General features: G+C 36.3%; 2 protein-coding genes across 2 annotated transcripts; one reads left to right on the plus strand and one right to left on the minus strand.

Moving 5' to 3' along the window:
- Nucleotides 1-2,925: 2,925 nt before the first annotated feature.
- LOC149421649 (caspase Dronc-like) lies at nucleotides 2,926-12,115 on the minus strand. Its single transcript, XM_089634960.1, has 7 exons — nucleotides 11,755-12,115; nucleotides 11,464-11,677; nucleotides 9,793-10,097; nucleotides 8,360-8,589; nucleotides 7,211-7,359; nucleotides 3,279-6,257; nucleotides 2,926-2,994 (listed from the first exon to the last, which is right to left on the minus strand). Exons 1-6 carry the CDS (start codon nucleotides 11,884-11,886, stop codon nucleotides 6,028-6,030), a joined length of 1,260 nt encoding a protein of 419 aa, XP_089491086.1. The 5' UTR covers nucleotides 11,887-12,115; the 3' UTR covers nucleotides 2,926-2,994; nucleotides 3,279-6,027.
- Nucleotides 12,116-13,245: 1,130 nt separating this feature from the next.
- On the plus strand, nucleotides 13,246-15,480 carry LOC149421650 (protein LLP homolog). Its single transcript, XM_089634469.1, has 3 exons — nucleotides 13,246-13,435; nucleotides 13,597-13,790; nucleotides 15,083-15,480. Exons 2-3 carry the CDS (start codon nucleotides 13,602-13,604, stop codon nucleotides 15,362-15,364), a joined length of 471 nt encoding a protein of 156 aa, XP_089490595.1. The 5' UTR covers nucleotides 13,246-13,435; nucleotides 13,597-13,601; the 3' UTR covers nucleotides 15,365-15,480.
- Nucleotides 15,481-16,189: the final 709 nt, after the last annotated feature.

Genomic DNA, 16,189 nt, shown 5'->3' on the forward strand with positions numbered 1-16,189 from the left:
ACAATTTATGGTCCAGACCTTTCCCTCGCCGGTAAATTTCTTGGTATGCGACCGTCAATTATTTCTGGTAAAAGGCATTGGTGGTAGAAATTTTCTAACAGTGGAACGATTTTTTGCCAGATTTCATCGTCCCTCTCAATTTTTTCATACAGCAAACCTTTTGGACTCCACACAACAAAATAACAATAATTACGACGAGTAATATGTAACTGGCCTTGTACTTGGTAGAAGTAATTATGATTCCGTTTTAATGTTAAAGAATGGTCTTCCAATTTACAGTAATCAATTATCTTTTGTGCAATTCCCTCTTCTGGTGACATATTTGCTATACTATAAGGGCATTTAATTTCAATTATAGAATCCTCACCGATAAGGCCATCCGGACTTGCCGCTAAAAAGTTTTTGGTTTTATCGATAAATAGCCCACAAGCGGATACCTGCAAACTTGTTTTTTTTGAAAATTGCTCTATTGCTAGGCTTTCATTTTCTTTTCCATAATTTGTGGCCATAGTTCCTTTGAATTGTGAGTACAGTAAAGAGTTTAATACTCCCGTAACTGAAGTTTTTTGCCGAAGCTTATATATTTTTCCAAAGTTAGACGCCGTTATCCGCTTACGTCTTTCAATTGCCCACAGATTGTTATTGCTTTGGCCTACCGTATTCCGTTCGAGCTCTTCCTTATTCGTTGAAGATAATTCTTTGAGAAATTCCTCTTTTTTCGTTTCAAATATTTCAGGTGGCATATCTGGTTCTAATTCCAATTGACCATAATTTTCATCGGGCCCTGTAACTTTTTTTCTTTTTTCTGTCGTATTTTCATTATACTTTAGTTTTTTTTTTGACACATTTGTGTATTCTCCTTCGAACGTCGTTTTCTCTCTATAAAGTGCTTCGTGTATTTGCCGGGACTGTGGCCTTGGATTTTCTTTTGTATTCTTGAATGGGTTGCCAATTCACTATTCCACGAAGCTACTGCTCCAAAACATCTTGCTTGGTAAGATCCTCTTGTAGTAAAATTTACCCTTTTTCCACCTATAAATTTGGCGATAACGTTGTTGAATTGCTCCACAGTGTTATTTGTCACGTCAATAATAAGATTTTCTGCATTTGCTATTAAGGCCGCGATACACATGCCTGTAAAATGGAACAGTAGCTTGCATGCATGTTAATGGCATGTACAAGTTACTGGCGCAATGAGAATACACATGCAAGTTAAACTTGCATGCAAGTTGCGTCCTTGCATGCCTGTATTTGCAAGACGTATACACATGCCAGTCACTAGACAGTACGTGTCTCAAATCACTCTGAGACTGAGTAGTCTCAAGCTTTTTGGCAATGGAAAACATTCGAAGTGAATTAAATATCATCGTATTGCAATTGGCAGTACAATGTGTGGCTAATTTAATGAGAGACTGAGCTACTGGCATGCCCGTACCTGTCGCGACGTTCACACATGCCGGTTTCATAGCCCCCCTCGTCCCCTCCCTCAACTTGCATGCCAGTAAATCAAATGTTGTGCAATCTACTTGCAAGGCAGGTACAGGCATGCAAGTTAGCGTATACAAATGATAGTAGCTGGCATGTGCAAGGAGCTTGCATGCAAGTGTGCCAGCTACAGGCATGTGTATTCCCGGCTTTAGAGACAATAAGAATTGTTGGATATCAGTCCATATTCCACAATCTCGAAGATCGCTTACTAAATTTGGATCATCAGTATACTTCTCCGGCTTGCAATAGTACGATGCACAATTTTTATGATCACCAAACACATGATTTGCGGTATTTTTTATGTCCATTTTCAAATTTTTTATTTTATCACTTTGTACTGTGTTTTCTTGCTCTTTCCTGTAATTTACTGCTCCAACTACAGCTCTTCTCATGCGTAAAACGTTTGCTTCAACCTTTTTCCTTATATGAACTGGTACAAAGCCTTTAGCGTTGTTGGTTTTTTTTCCAAGTGCTTTCATTTTGTTGCAAAAATTGCGGAGTATGTGATTTTTGCACTCTATTTTTTGTACTATAAGGTTAGGACCATATGGCATTTGTTGCATTATTTTTTTCATGATGCTGGAGTCGCCATCACCAACTAGTTTGTTAAATTTCAATCCATGCATTTCCATGCTTCTCGAGAACCCTTCTGCTATAATGTGGGCTTCCATGGCATTAGCACTGTCACGCCAGTTTATGAAGCACCTGTGCTCAGAAGCAACTATGTGTAGTTTAGTAGCTCTAGCACATATGCAGCAGTATGAGTTTCGCACTCCCAGAAATAAAACCTTTTTAGTTCGTAGTCCAACTATGCACCCTGCGCCAGATGAGGAGCTAAATCCACTTTTGTACGACCTCTTTGCCCAGGAGCCATCTGCAACCACCGTTACCAAAGGATAGCCACCCTCGTCTACGTCACCGTTTAAAATGGCTAGCCTTTTTTCTTCTTCACCAGCTGCGATCATTTCTTCTAAGGCACATTCTTCAATTGTTGGCGCTAAACATTGTTCTATGTTCGTGTAAGTCTTACAATCCATATTTGGCATATTTAAAACCCCACAAATTTCATTCCATTGTGAATACCCATTTCCTGTACACATCACTCCTTCGACGACAGCAGTATTTATAGACATTTTCCGTTTCGGGTCTTCGGAGTGTACGTATTCTATTTTCTTGCACATTTTGCACTCGAAAACATACTGGCTTAGAAGACCATTTCGTCGTTCCTTCACAAATTTTAAATCGGAAAATGTGCAGTTGGTGTGTTCGTGCTTTATGTTTGATATCTCCGAAAACAAATATTTTATATCCACAATTCTGCGACCTTCGAAATTATGGGTTTCATCAATATGGTCTGGTTCTATCACCAAATCATCAAGCGTTGTTGATGATGATGAACTTGCGTTTTTGTCTATATTTGGAGCAAATGATTCATCCATGGAAGTTTCATGCATTAGTGAAGATGTAGTTAAGTTTCCAAAAGTAGTATCGATGACATCCATATCCCTGTAAATGCAAATGATTTATTTATTTAAATTTGTCCATCCCATTTTCCTGTTATACATGCTACATCATACACGGCTCTCATAGCATAAATCTTTAGGTTTTTCTCGTAAGTCGCTCACGTAAGAGAGTTATGGCAAAATTATCAATGTAAACGATACCCATTGGTAATTTTGCCATAACTCTCTTATGTGAGCAACTTACGGGAAAAAAAACTTTACGTACGTAAAGGTAACCCTAGGAAGGTTCAGTAGTAAGAGTAACAGGAAAGCGATATTTCGACTTACCTAGATGTCGAACGTGGTGCAACATGAATCTGTCGTTTGATACTAATAATCGGTTTTTTTCGTCTAGTAGATAAAAACAAACGCGCTTTGTTTCCATTTCTTTTACCCATTATTTATCTGTAAGAAAAAAAATTTTGAGTTGAAGGTAGGTAATATAGTAGTCGATTTTATGTAACTCAATTTCTAAATACACATATATTATGCTACGTATATATTTGCGAATAGTGGCGTGCACAGAATTTGAAAATTGAAATTTCGGAAAAAAAATAATTTTCAGCTACGACAACATCATTAATGTCGTATTTTCAATCTTAGGATTCTAGCCCACTGAAAAATCAGTGCACGCCACTCTTTGCGGACAGAGACGCGAGCCGAACCACGAATTATGGTAAAGGTACGAAGCAACCGCAAGCGGCGCAGCGTTTCGGGCAGTTTGCTTTTGCTTCGTTCCTTTCCCATAATCCGTTGTTCGGCTGGCGTGTTTATACGCAGCCTAAGACGTAGAATAATATTTATTATAGGTTACTAGATATGTTAACAAATGTACCGACTTGCACTAATGCACTTTATGCATACAGTCAAAACTGATGAATTTACGTTATTCAGGGAGAGCCAAAAAACAACAACATTTTTAGCGATATTTATATGTTTAATTAAAAAAGGACCTACTGCGCCTATGCTGCCGTTTTATAAAAAAAGATGGTATGAATCTCCCGATATTACTAAACCAAAACAGCGTGCATCTTACTTTACTAATAGTAACAAGATGAATGAACTATGAGCGCAGAAGATATCTATTATATAGGAATATGCACGCTCAAGTCGCGACGCGTATTGACTTATCTGTTGCAGCAGGCAGCAACCTGTATACACGCACGCACAAGTCTCATTGACTTGTGCGTGTGCAGAAGATGAGCTCGGAGCAGGCAGTCACATGTATATACCTACGCACAAGTTGCGATGTGACTGAGATGATGAGTCAACAGCAGGCGCTCTAGTTGCGAGTTGCGACATGACTTTTTTATGTGTGCAGCAACCTGTATACACGCACCCACAAGTCTCATTTACTTGTGCGTGTGCAGAAGATGAGCTCGGAGCAGGCAGTCACATGTATATAACTACGCACAAGTCGCGATGTGACTGAGGTGATGAGCGAACAGCAGGCGCTCTAGTTGCGAGTTGCGACGTGACTTTTTTATGAAATGCCGCACAAGAGTCCGAACTGCTCCCGTTTGGAGCCAGTGAGACTGTGGATTCCCCAATTGGCGACTTAATTGGACTAGTATTACAAAACCCTGTAAGCTGATAGCTGATTTGGCCGTAACTAAGTCGCCGCGTGTATCATTATTTCTCCAGACAATTATTTTATATTATATTTAATTAATATTCTTTTTAATGAATATTATTTTTAATATTGTGAAACAACATAAATTAATTAAAATCAATTTACTTGCGCACGCCGTGATTTGAATCCGAGACCTCCGGACTCGAAGTCGAGAGCCTTACCCCTCAACCACGGAGGCAAAATAAATGTATCTACGTACATATTTGTAGTAAGTAATAATAATAATAAAGTTAAGTACAATACAATATTAAATAATGTAGACCTCGCTATTTTATTACGAATATGTACCTAGGCACCTACTTAATTTTTGGAATAAATGAATAACAGTAAATGAAATAATAAGAACTGATCGCGATAATATGACGCGAAGTCGCTATCGGGCGCGGCGCGACGATTCGTGCTTCCAACACCTGCAGCCACGCACACACACGCATTGGGGTTCACCAATACACCGATAGCGCTTTTGCTGTCCCCGCTGAGATGAACGAAATAGAAATAATTTTTACAAATACCTATCGTTAAAATTTCTCGGCGCTCCTGCGCGCCCTTAAGGGTTATTTTAAAAAATCATTTCTCTGAATATAAATAGCTATTCAAGATAAACTGCATGAAGTAGATTATATACTATTTTTATAAATATCTAAACACATTATCAGGTAAGACGGTTCAATTTAACTCATTCACATTCATACATACTCTTCTATTATTCTGACCCTTGACATGGCCCGACTCAAGTATCTGATTCACTTGATCGTGCCATGTCTTCATTGGGCGTCCCCGACTTCTGCCATTTAAAATTAATTTAATTTGAACTGGATATCTCTGCAATGTTAATAATATTTTGCAGGCACTCATTAGAGACTGGGTGGTAGTGGTAAAGGCATCAATAAAAAAAATATACTTTTAAAAATGTTTATATTTAAGTAAAAATGTATAAAATACTTGTCTTTAATTCAAACTTAGTTTCACTTAAAACTGATTACAAATTATAGGCAGTGAAGTTTCACAGTATAATAAAAAGTTAAATGTGTTCCAGACACAATTTTATAAAATATGTTTCCTTAAATCACACAAACCTTTTCCATCTCAACAAGGGGTATTTAACCACCATTGATTAAACTGTCAATAAGCGCTACTCGTTGATCAGCATAATTTATTTATATCACCACCGCTGAGTAACGCTACCCGTCAAGTAAATGCCCTTTTTTACCGCCATTTTAATCCTATGATTGATGTTACTTGACGAGTACAATTTACTCAGATGTGGTTAAATAACCCCTTACTCGAGACAATTTCTCAAAGAACAAAATGTTATTAATTACTTTACTTATAATGATTTTATAAGTCTGCATACTCTCATTTTAATACTATGTACTTATGCTGTAATAATACTTGAAGCTAAAATCATGTAGCTTCAAAAAGCCCGGGATTCAAGTAACAGTGTTTATTGAATCCTCTGTTTTCCACTGAAGATGTTTGCATGGAGCCGAGTTTAAGTGGAATGTCTTTGAGATGACTGTCCACCAGCCTAAAGAGATCTTCCAGATGTGAATGGTGAGCGTGTTCCATGAAGATTTTACATAGAGATATCATGTACCAGGAGCCATGAATGATGTCACGATGTGATGAAAACCCTGAAATTAAAATCAAGAAAAAATTACAAACTATGTAGTAGTAATCAGTGGCGGCTCGTGACTTTTGAGTGTGATAGGGTGCTAAGTTTAACAAATTCCCAAAAGTGAACAAATTAGCCTGAGGGTTAAGATCTTTACGGAGATTACTATACTACCAGTGGCGGCTCGTGACTTGTGTGTACTGGAGTGCTAATATTACAAACAATGGCATTATTGGTGTTGTTGTATCCGAAAATATGAATTTTCGTATTTTGTCTGGTCGCCTGCGCAGGTCTGTGCAGTTCATTCATCCACATGGTCTGGTCACGGTGTGCCTGCGTAGGTCACCGGCAGGTTTAACTGAGCGTCTGGAGCCAGCATAAAAACTGACTTACGTTGTTTCACTTTTAAAAGTGGCAAAATATGAGTTTTATTAGTAATCGACACCAGCGCACTTGAGCGTGCGCTGTTGTCCAGCCCGCAGTTTACGCATGGGCCGTGGGCACTTGTGCACGTGAGTCAGATGTGCGTATACTGTTTTTTAGTCCCAGCAATCGCAGTTATACAAAAATTATCAAGATCAAGTGCAAGGATTATCACAAGAGAGATAAGCGTGAAACGGCTTACTCTAAGCTGATCAAAAAATTAAAAGAAGTTGAACCAAACTCGAACAAAACAAACATTGTAAAAGAAAATAAACAATCAAAAGCACCTTCAGAAAAGGATTGAAGAAGGTTAATGATTCTGCCAAGTCGAGGTCGGGGTAGTTGCAAATATCAAACCGAGCATTGCTAACTCGTCGTCTCTCGACTGCCCAGATTTCAAGTCCTGAACGTGTGGGTGCACCAGACAAATCTGGCTTACCTGCGCAGGCCACCTGTACAGGTATGCCTGAGCGTCTGAAGCCGGCATTACATCATTACATCCTGTGATTTATATGTAATTTATGCAGTAAGGAAGTAATAAAATTGTACCTGGGACAGTAGAGTGAGCAATCAGCATATCAGAATAGGTTCTCATTTTAACACTTTCGCTTTTCCCATCCGTCTGGGTGCGGTTAGCAAGCGGGTCGGGCCGGGGTATATTTGGCTCGTGTTTCCACCCAAAATCTGGAGATTCACCCCTGGAACAAAAATTACAACGTGATTTTCAGGCAATTAATTCATCATTGCATCAATTAATTTTATTAATCACAATATTATTTCACACACGGGTAGACACGATAGCGGAGAGGATAGTTTGCCATATATTATTGTACATCTATAATATTATACTACCTATGTATATTACATCCTCTTTATGCATGTAATACTGCGAATGTAGCGTGAAAGAAATTGTGCAGGAGAGAGAGAGAGAGAGAGAGAAAAAACCATGACACATTATATTATTCAGTATTGTCTTGGACAAGGTGTATATATTGTCAATTTTTTTTTATTATTAATATTCGGAATTCTGTTAATGAACTTACTCAGAAAAAACTATTTAGAATTAAACAATATTAAAATACCACTTTTGGAAAAAATGGTCACATTCGTGGTATTGCATGCCAACATATGTATTATAAATACAACACCAATTCTCAAAAGTCCCAACCATCTGGAGTCAGTGAGACTATGGTATTCCCAATTAAGGTATCTTGTGAGGCTAAAGTTAGTGAGGAGGGGAAGGAGATGAGGAATAGGAAGCTGGAGGTGTACCTAGCTATTCCGATCTGGTCACCAAAAACCGCTAAAGCCATTTCAAGCAACGTTTCAATTCTGTATGGTGGTATTACACCAGGGCGATACTAAGAGCATCTTCCACTCTGGAACGATAGGTGATTTTTCATCAAAAGCAAGGCTGGAATGCACGGACTGCGACAAGCAGTTTATATCGACGGCTTCAAGCAGTGACTGCGCAGTTCTCATAGAAAAAGAGAACACTGCTAAACATGTATTTCGACTACTGGCTGCTTCTAGCAGTTAATGTATTCCACTTGAGTTTGACAAAATCCCCTTATCTGTTTATTGACTTTAAAGTTTTTATAAATCAAATCTCAAATAACCAAACTGCATCAAAAACATAATATTGAAAGTAATAATTTTAATACACAATGTCAAAGAAATCTTTGAACAAAATATTACCTGCAAAGTTGGAAGATAAATATTTTAGGGATGTTGTGGAGCAGAGGACAATTCTTGCTATTGAACTTATCCAAAATACTGTTGGTAGGAATGTTATCTCCGTCTGAGGTCCTGACAATTGTCTCATTGTCCCCTCTCAACATTCCATGGCTGGCAATCACTATGAATACACAATCTGTGTTTTTCAAAATACTTGAAACGGCAAACTCATTCAGAAGATCATTCATTTCCTGAAAAACAAGGACACATTGAGCATTTACATAAATAATGTGACATATGCCAAGCAGACACAACTACTGATAACCTTTGTTATGTCGGTAAAGGTGACAGGATAAATCATCAAAATGATAATTCATCACATCACAAAGTTTTATATAGTCATGGAAAGTGATGAAACAAAAACTTTATTAACTGGGTTAAGTAGGTTAGGTTAGCTTTGAATTTTATTTTTTTACATCGTTTCTAATGACTTTATATCACTTTTTAAAGGTGTGTTGAGTTATCATGGAACCGTCGGTAAACTCTTCTTTGGTCAATATTAATAAGAACTTTACAACTACCACAAATGATTTAAGCGCGTTACGAGAATTAAAGAGATTTAAACCGTTCATGTCAAAAATTCAAAATGGCGCTGATCATCAATTTGATAGACAGTGGACTATGCAGTGATATAAAAAAACATACTCTTTTTGTGTCATCAAAATAGAACTGAACTTTTATGTTACCTACTTTAACTTTGATGTTACTTTAACTTTGATATTACTTTAACTTTTATGTCACTTTAACTTTGATGTTACTTAAATTGATGGCTGATGCTAAATTTTCACCACGCGCCAGTTCATTTCATCTTCGTAATAACTTACTTGTTTTTTTCAAAATGAAGTTTTTGTAAATTGTACCGTCTTACCGTATAATGTGTATATATATTTATAAAAATAGTTTATTTACAATAACTCCTCACAGGATAACTCCTCACTCCTCATCTTTGGGGGTGCTGTGCATTTTAGGGAAAGGAAGGAGGGAATGTTCTGTTATAGAAAAGGGTATAAGGGGTGGGTAGGAATCTGGGGGTCAATGCGTCTCTCTCACTGCGGTGCAAGGAGATCGGTCAAGAGAGAATCTGGCTGGAGAACCAGTCTCTCCCGATCCGACCCGCCACGCGGCAGATGGGCAGACGCACCCGCCGCCAAGACCTAGACAAAGCTCACCCCACGAACCCACGAACCCAAGCACCCCTGTCACCCAAGTCACCAAACGTAGCCAACCACCTGGGATGACCTATGGAGGGTTGTTGGTTATCCGATGGTTCCCGGGGTAGCGGTACCCTTTCCCGCCCTTATTGCAGTCTCGCAACATTCCCTAAAGTAGGGATATGATATTTTCACTGTGTCCTGGGTGTCGGGAAGCAGCATCAAGTTAGAAATTATACTTACAGTTTTACTTTTATTATTATGAATGATTTTTTCATGGAATCCAATCTGCGTAAAAAGGTTCTCCAAATTGTCTTGGTCAACTAGAGCGCCTTTCCTGAACTCTTCAACGTCGTTTTTGAACTCTATATTATTAATCATAAAGAGGATCCCTCGCTTCTTTGATTTCATGCTGTAGCATAATATCTCCGGATTGCTGCTTACTCCAAAAGTGGTAGATTTCTTTACATCGATCTGAAGAGGTTTGTCAGCAACATTTTCAGAAGGTGTCGCTAAAGGACCAGACTTGGTTGGGCTTGATGATTCACCTGTAAAATAATTCAGTTATTAATACTATGCTAACACTGAAAATGTATTGTTACTTTAGCACAGAAATTTGATTGTGCTAACCCATTGGCCCCAGACTTTTTCCTATAGTCGTCCCAGAGTTTATTTTATAGCAAAAATAGGAAATCACATTATAATCTAATATAACTTTTAAACCGTAAAATGTATTAATTTCTTAAAATTTATTTATGTATTGGATCAAGGTTTTATAAAAGAATAATTATACATATAGGTAAACTGCACACGGGTAAGAAAGAAGGTTGAATTTTTTGTATGGTAAAAAAAACCATGGAATTTCAAAAAAGTTTTTTTTTTTTACTTCTACCATCATGTAGAATTACCTCCCGAAGTTTGTTCACTTTACGGGGGGACACTCCATGATGTGAAGGGCGTTTCGCATTATTTGCATACCCTGCAAAACTTTAAACATAAATATAAGAGTGAAAATACATTTCAAACATAATATAATTGCCAATAACTATGAAATAAAGGTTTCATTTTCTATAGAATGATTGGCATTCTCAGATGTCACCGGCGGTGACCGGATAAATCATCAAAATGATAATTCATCACATCTTTAAAAAGTTATATAAAGTCATGGAAAGTGATGAAACAAAAACTTTATTAACTGGGTTAAGTAGGTTAGATTAGGTTAAGTTTAATTTTTTTTTTTTTCATTGTTTTTAATGACTTTTTAAAGGTGTGTTGAATTATCATGGAACCGTCACCGGCATGACCGTTTTTAGGTTGCCCTACTACTAAACGCCCAGAGCCGGGGTTTGCGGTTACTGGTTAAGTACTTGAGATGCACACCCGTCTCGTAGCCGGAGTTTGCGGTTACTGGTTAAGTACTTGAGATGCACACCCGTCTCGTAGCCGGAGTTTGCGGTTACTGGTTAAGTACTTGAGATGCACACCCGTCTCGTAGCCGGGGTTTGCGGTTACTGGTTAAGTACTTGAGATGCACACCCGTCTCGTAGCCGGGGTTTGCGGTTACTGGTTAAATACTTGAGATGCACACCCGTCTCGTAGCCGGGGTTTGGTTAAGTATTTGAAATGCACATCCGTCTCATAGCCGGGGTTTACGGTTACTGGTAGAGTACTATAGATACAGACCCGTCTCGTTGCCGGGGTTTGCAGTTACTGGTTAAGTACTTGAGATGCACACCTGTCTTGTAGCCGAGGTTTACGGTTAATGATTACATACTTCAGACGCACATCCGTCTCGTAGCCGGGGTTTGCAGTTACTGGTAGAGTACTTGAGACGCAAACCTTCTCGTAGCTGAGGTTTGGGGACAACGGGTTAAGAAGCTCAGGTGATAAGAAAATTGCACAGCTTTTTCTTACCTTGAATTTTTGGAACGGTGGGAAAAGTTCTTTTAGGTTTTGCTTTGAGGCTTATAAATGTGCTTAATTCATGCTCCGGTGATAAAATGCGAATAAGTCCAAAATGTCCTGTCTCTTGGAGAGCTTCAATTAATTTATCAAATGCCTGCGGTCCACGTCTTTGAATATCGAGGTAAAGTTTGCATTTTCGATCTCGGGCAACTTTTGAAGTATCCTTAAATGATAAGTATTGATTAGTAAATAAAATGTAAATTTTGTAGTTTCAAAAGTAAAATATTCAAATAAACCCACCATATAAGGTTCGATCATTTTATCAGAAAATACATTCTTTTCATATAACGCCGAAACGAGAAATTCTAAACGAGTTTGATCTACAAGAGAAGAAAAGTTCTTTGTGATTAGATCCCTATGCTTTTGATCCATGATGGCTGTTATACTGTTATGTTGTAAATATCAAGCGTAAAAGGTATTCGATACCGAGCTAAACAAATTATTTGTGTAACTTTTTAGCAATCCTACAAAATAATCAAAACTTATTTGAAAGAAACTTGAAGTACTGTCAAACAAAATGTCATATCTGAAAGCTATTTCACCACAGAATCATGATGACGAAAATAAATAAAAATAATGAAATCAGAAATGCGTCACCGCACCATAGTGATGGCCAGGATCGAAGCATTTACATTATCAAAACAAAATTAAATTTTCTCTACTATCTGGATAATTGAAATGTTCAATGAATATCATGTATAATATATGTATAATCGTGTATTTACTTTATATATACAAATAAAAAAATTAAAAGAAAGAATCGAGTGATTAATTGTTTTAATCGCTCGGACTTCAGTGGGAGCAGTAGCTGCGAAGAGAGAAAAAAATTTATCGTGGTGGGGGGGGGGGCTACTAGCAATAATGTTTATTGTTTACTGGCAGATAGCAACGTAATGATCGTAATATTATTGTAGTGATGTGAATGACTACGAATTTGAAAGCGTTTCATATGACGTTAAATTTGTAATATCTACATTTAAACTGAATAAATAATACAAATGAGTTTCGTACCTACTTCCAATTATAAGGAAATACTATGAACTTGAATATTCCTACTAGAGGTTTGTTCATTCTTTTTCATTAGTCATTCCTTAATAGAAGAAATAATTTAAATATTTCATCCATGCGGACATAAAAACGTGAACAATAAAACAATACCGAATATAGTATTTATATATCGGGCCAATTGCATTTTTCACATAAAAATTATCAATTTTTGTTTATTAATAACCTTCCCAACTTATAATTCAGAATTCCAGTTTTTACAAACAATGCACGGGCGTCATAAATTCCAGCCTTAAATATAAATGAATGGTTTACGTACTCGTAGCTTCTTCGGTTGGTAGATAATATCATAATTCAACTTTTGAACGTTAGCAAAGAATAATTGCGTGATCCCAGTTTCCAGTGGATATCAAATCATATTATGTAGTACGCAATGCAACGCAACACAATGTACCACAAGAATAATACCTCGTCAACCAATCCGAGATATTTTCGACGTTTCTCGGAGTTGGGAATCGATTTACGAGTGAATTCCGACCAATGTGGTGTGAATCGATTGGTCCTTGATAATGAATCGATCAAAAATATCGATTAAATCATCGATGATTCATAGATTGTGCCCATCGCTAATCGTGAGTGGTTTATTTATGTGTATAACTATGGCAATCTGTGCGATATGCGAACATTGCGAACAGCCTTAAAAAAATTAAAATTACTCTTACCTCGTGTTTAAAATTTTCCATGTTTCGCTCCTTCTGTCATTAGAAATATTGAGATGTTTGCGTTGTTTTAGCTTTAGCTGTGTTTAGTTTTTTTTTTGTCAACTCTTAGTGTATTTCTGATATTCTAAATAATTCCTTATATTTACCGCCTCACGTTGTTAAGTGAGAACAAGTTAATTTACACATTACATCAGGTATGCCAATATAATATTTCGTTTTATGGTTATGTGTCGCGATGAGCCAAACATTTTGGTTTTCAATTATTCCTTTTTTGTATTTTTATCATTATTCTAAGCATCAATTTGGAGTCTTCTAATTATTATGATTTCGGCTAACTCTGGCTTTCATATTTCAGATTAAATGGCTAAGTCTCTGCGCAGTAAGTGGAGGAGAAAATGTCGAGCGGTCAAACGTGAAAAGTATGGCGTCAAGGAACTAGCTCGCCTTAAAAAAACACTAGGAATTACTGAGGATGATAAACCAAATAAAGATGAGATCATGGAAGACATCAATACCATCACACTGTCTGTTGACGCCAACACAATTAAGGTACTTACCTTTATTAATTTTAACAATATCTGTGGTATTTGTCGATGTTAATTTTATTTTAAATTTCACAAGTAGTATGTAATAATACCAAACATAATTTATTATGTAAAGTTATTTTATATATTTTTGTATTAAATCATAATGAAAGAGGAGGGAAGCACAAATTGCGACATTTGTGTGATTGATAATCAAAGCATTGGCTTTGATTAGCAATTACACATTACATTGGTAAACAAAATAATTATTATTATGAATACATTGTACATGCTGGTGACTTGTTTTGATAAAGTTGCTGGATTCTGCCTCACGCTTAATATGCAAAAAAATAAATTTAAAATAGTTAGACTTTTACTATATGCTTACGCAGGGAAAGTTATAAAAAAAGAAATGCAAAGTGTTATGTCATTTACTGCCTGACCAAACTGAACATTTAACCTGCAGGGAAAAAACTAAATACACAAAGAATTTATTAGTCACGGTAGTTGTATATTGTATGAAATGTAACATGGGTTAACCGAAGCACAAAGATACACAAGAAACAACACCGAGTGCTTACTCCTAAAATGTTAGAAAATAATTCAATACCTACTGTTATGAAATATGTGTTTTATGTACTTCACATGAACGGGAAACACTCATTTTATAAAAATAATCTGTTGTGGTAAACACAAACGCATTTTACTTTTGTATCATTGAAGGGAATAGAAAAAAATATATGTTACTTGCTTTCAACCTAATTACTACGAGAAACAACTATTTATTTTGGGGGAGATAGGAAAAGATGCAAAAGCTCAATTTTTTCTCAAAGTTAAGTTTGAAGGTTAGGAAATACCCACAAATTATTAAAATACCCTAACAACCCAAAAACCTATTTTGTGCAGGTTTTACATCTCTCCCAACTTAAATGGTTGTTTTCAGAAGTAACTATGTTGAAATTAAGTGTTATTTATTTTTTTGCCTTGTGTGAGTCGAAACTTACACAAAGCAAAAAATATGATTTTTACTCCAAAATGTGTTTTTTTGCTCCAAAAATTGAAAAATAAAATTTGCCAACTGAAAGCAAGGCACTTTTAAACCCCAAATCGTGCTTAAAAATGCAGTAAATTTCCCCAACCGCCTCACTTTTAATAGGCATAGATTATGGAAATTACACTTCATTTCAACTTAATTACTACAAAGTTAGGGAAATAATTACCAAAAATGCTACATTGTAAAACAGCAGATTGTGTTTATATTTATGGATTCTGTTTTATTTTCTACAAATAATATAATAGCTATATTTTCTCTTATAGAAAACTAAATCTAAGAAGACTACAATGAAGATCATAAATCAAGATGAGGATTCAGATATGGAAGAGGAAATCGCTGTGAAGAAAGACGGAGAATCAGAGGCCAGGATCTACAACACCAAAACCATGCGAGATCAGTTTGGACAATACCCAATCTGGATGTCCCAAAGGAAAATCAAACTGAATAAACAACCCCTTATAAAGAAAGACAAGCAAAACACTCATAAAATTTCAAAGAATAAACGTAAGAGCAAGAGTCACCGAAGAACTAACTACAAGAAATAGTATTTCTACTCCCAATATCTTCTAAAAAAAGAAAAATCTCTTCGCTGTCCTTGAAACTTGTTGACTTATGACTAATCAAAGTGTATGAGGTCAATAAAAGTTTATTTTTTATTTAACCTTGTGTTTTCTTCTTCATATCGAGGATTCATCCCATATTTACTCCGGTAATATCTCAAATTGATTTATAGACCTTGCGTCCAAAAAGTATGTTTCTAATTTTCTCTTTATTAAATCAAAATCTCCTCTCAAATCATAATAATTGTAAGAAGGTACTTAAACTTAATTATACACCTTATATATATATATATTTTTTTTTTAATTTTTAAATAAAGAATTATTATCAGCACCTTGGAAAGTCGGCACCCGAAGAATCAGGACCTGCCCTAGATTTTACTTTTGAAAAAAGAATCTTTACTGAACCATAATCCAAGTCAGCCACCTAGAATTAACCCTTTTCCTGCCCGAAAGTAAAGACAAGGTAGATACTCCCACGCCAAGGATTTTTAGAATATTTTACATCGCCTCATTATTTATTATCCTCAGCACTTAGAGATACTAAATTATTACCAAAACAAAAAAAACTTGTTTACGTTACACTTTATAAAAGTCTAAGCAAGATATCTTTATGAATTGATGCATTATTTGACGAATAAAAACTATCTATGAAACATCAACAAACTTCGACCCGCCGCCATTATCAAATCAGTAATCTCACCAACACATACAGACATACTATAGTAATATCAGTATTCACGTCTCCGAAGCGGGACCTCTGCAACGGCTCACCATTAAATTTCTCACGATACAATTGTGATAATATTATTG

The sequence above is a fragment of the Hesperophylax consimilis genome, chromosome 8 (assembly GCF_061612785.1).
Source record: "Hesperophylax consimilis isolate HC1 chromosome 8, BYU_Hcon_1.0, whole genome shotgun sequence".
NCBI lineage: Eukaryota > Metazoa > Arthropoda > Insecta > Trichoptera > Limnephilidae > Hesperophylax > Hesperophylax consimilis.

Coding starts and splice junctions, on each gene's coding strand:
- LOC149421649 (XM_089634960.1), bottom strand. CDS start 11,886: ATGGATCAAAAGCATAGGGATCTAATCACAAAGAACTTTTCTTCTCTT. Junction 11,678..11,754: donor AAATGATCGAACCTTATATG/GTGGGTTTATTT, acceptor TTATCATTTAAG/GATACTTCAAAAGTTGCCCG. Junction 6,258..7,210: donor TGCTCACTCTACTGTCCCAG/GTACAATTTTAT, acceptor TTTTAATTTCAG/GGTTTTCATCACATCGTGAC.
- LOC149421650 (XM_089634469.1), top strand. CDS start 13,602: ATGGCTAAGTCTCTGCGCAGTAAGTGGAGGAGAAAATGTCGAGCGGTC. Junction 13,791..15,082: donor TTGACGCCAACACAATTAAG/GTACTTACCTTT, acceptor TTTCTCTTATAG/AAAACTAAATCTAAGAAGAC.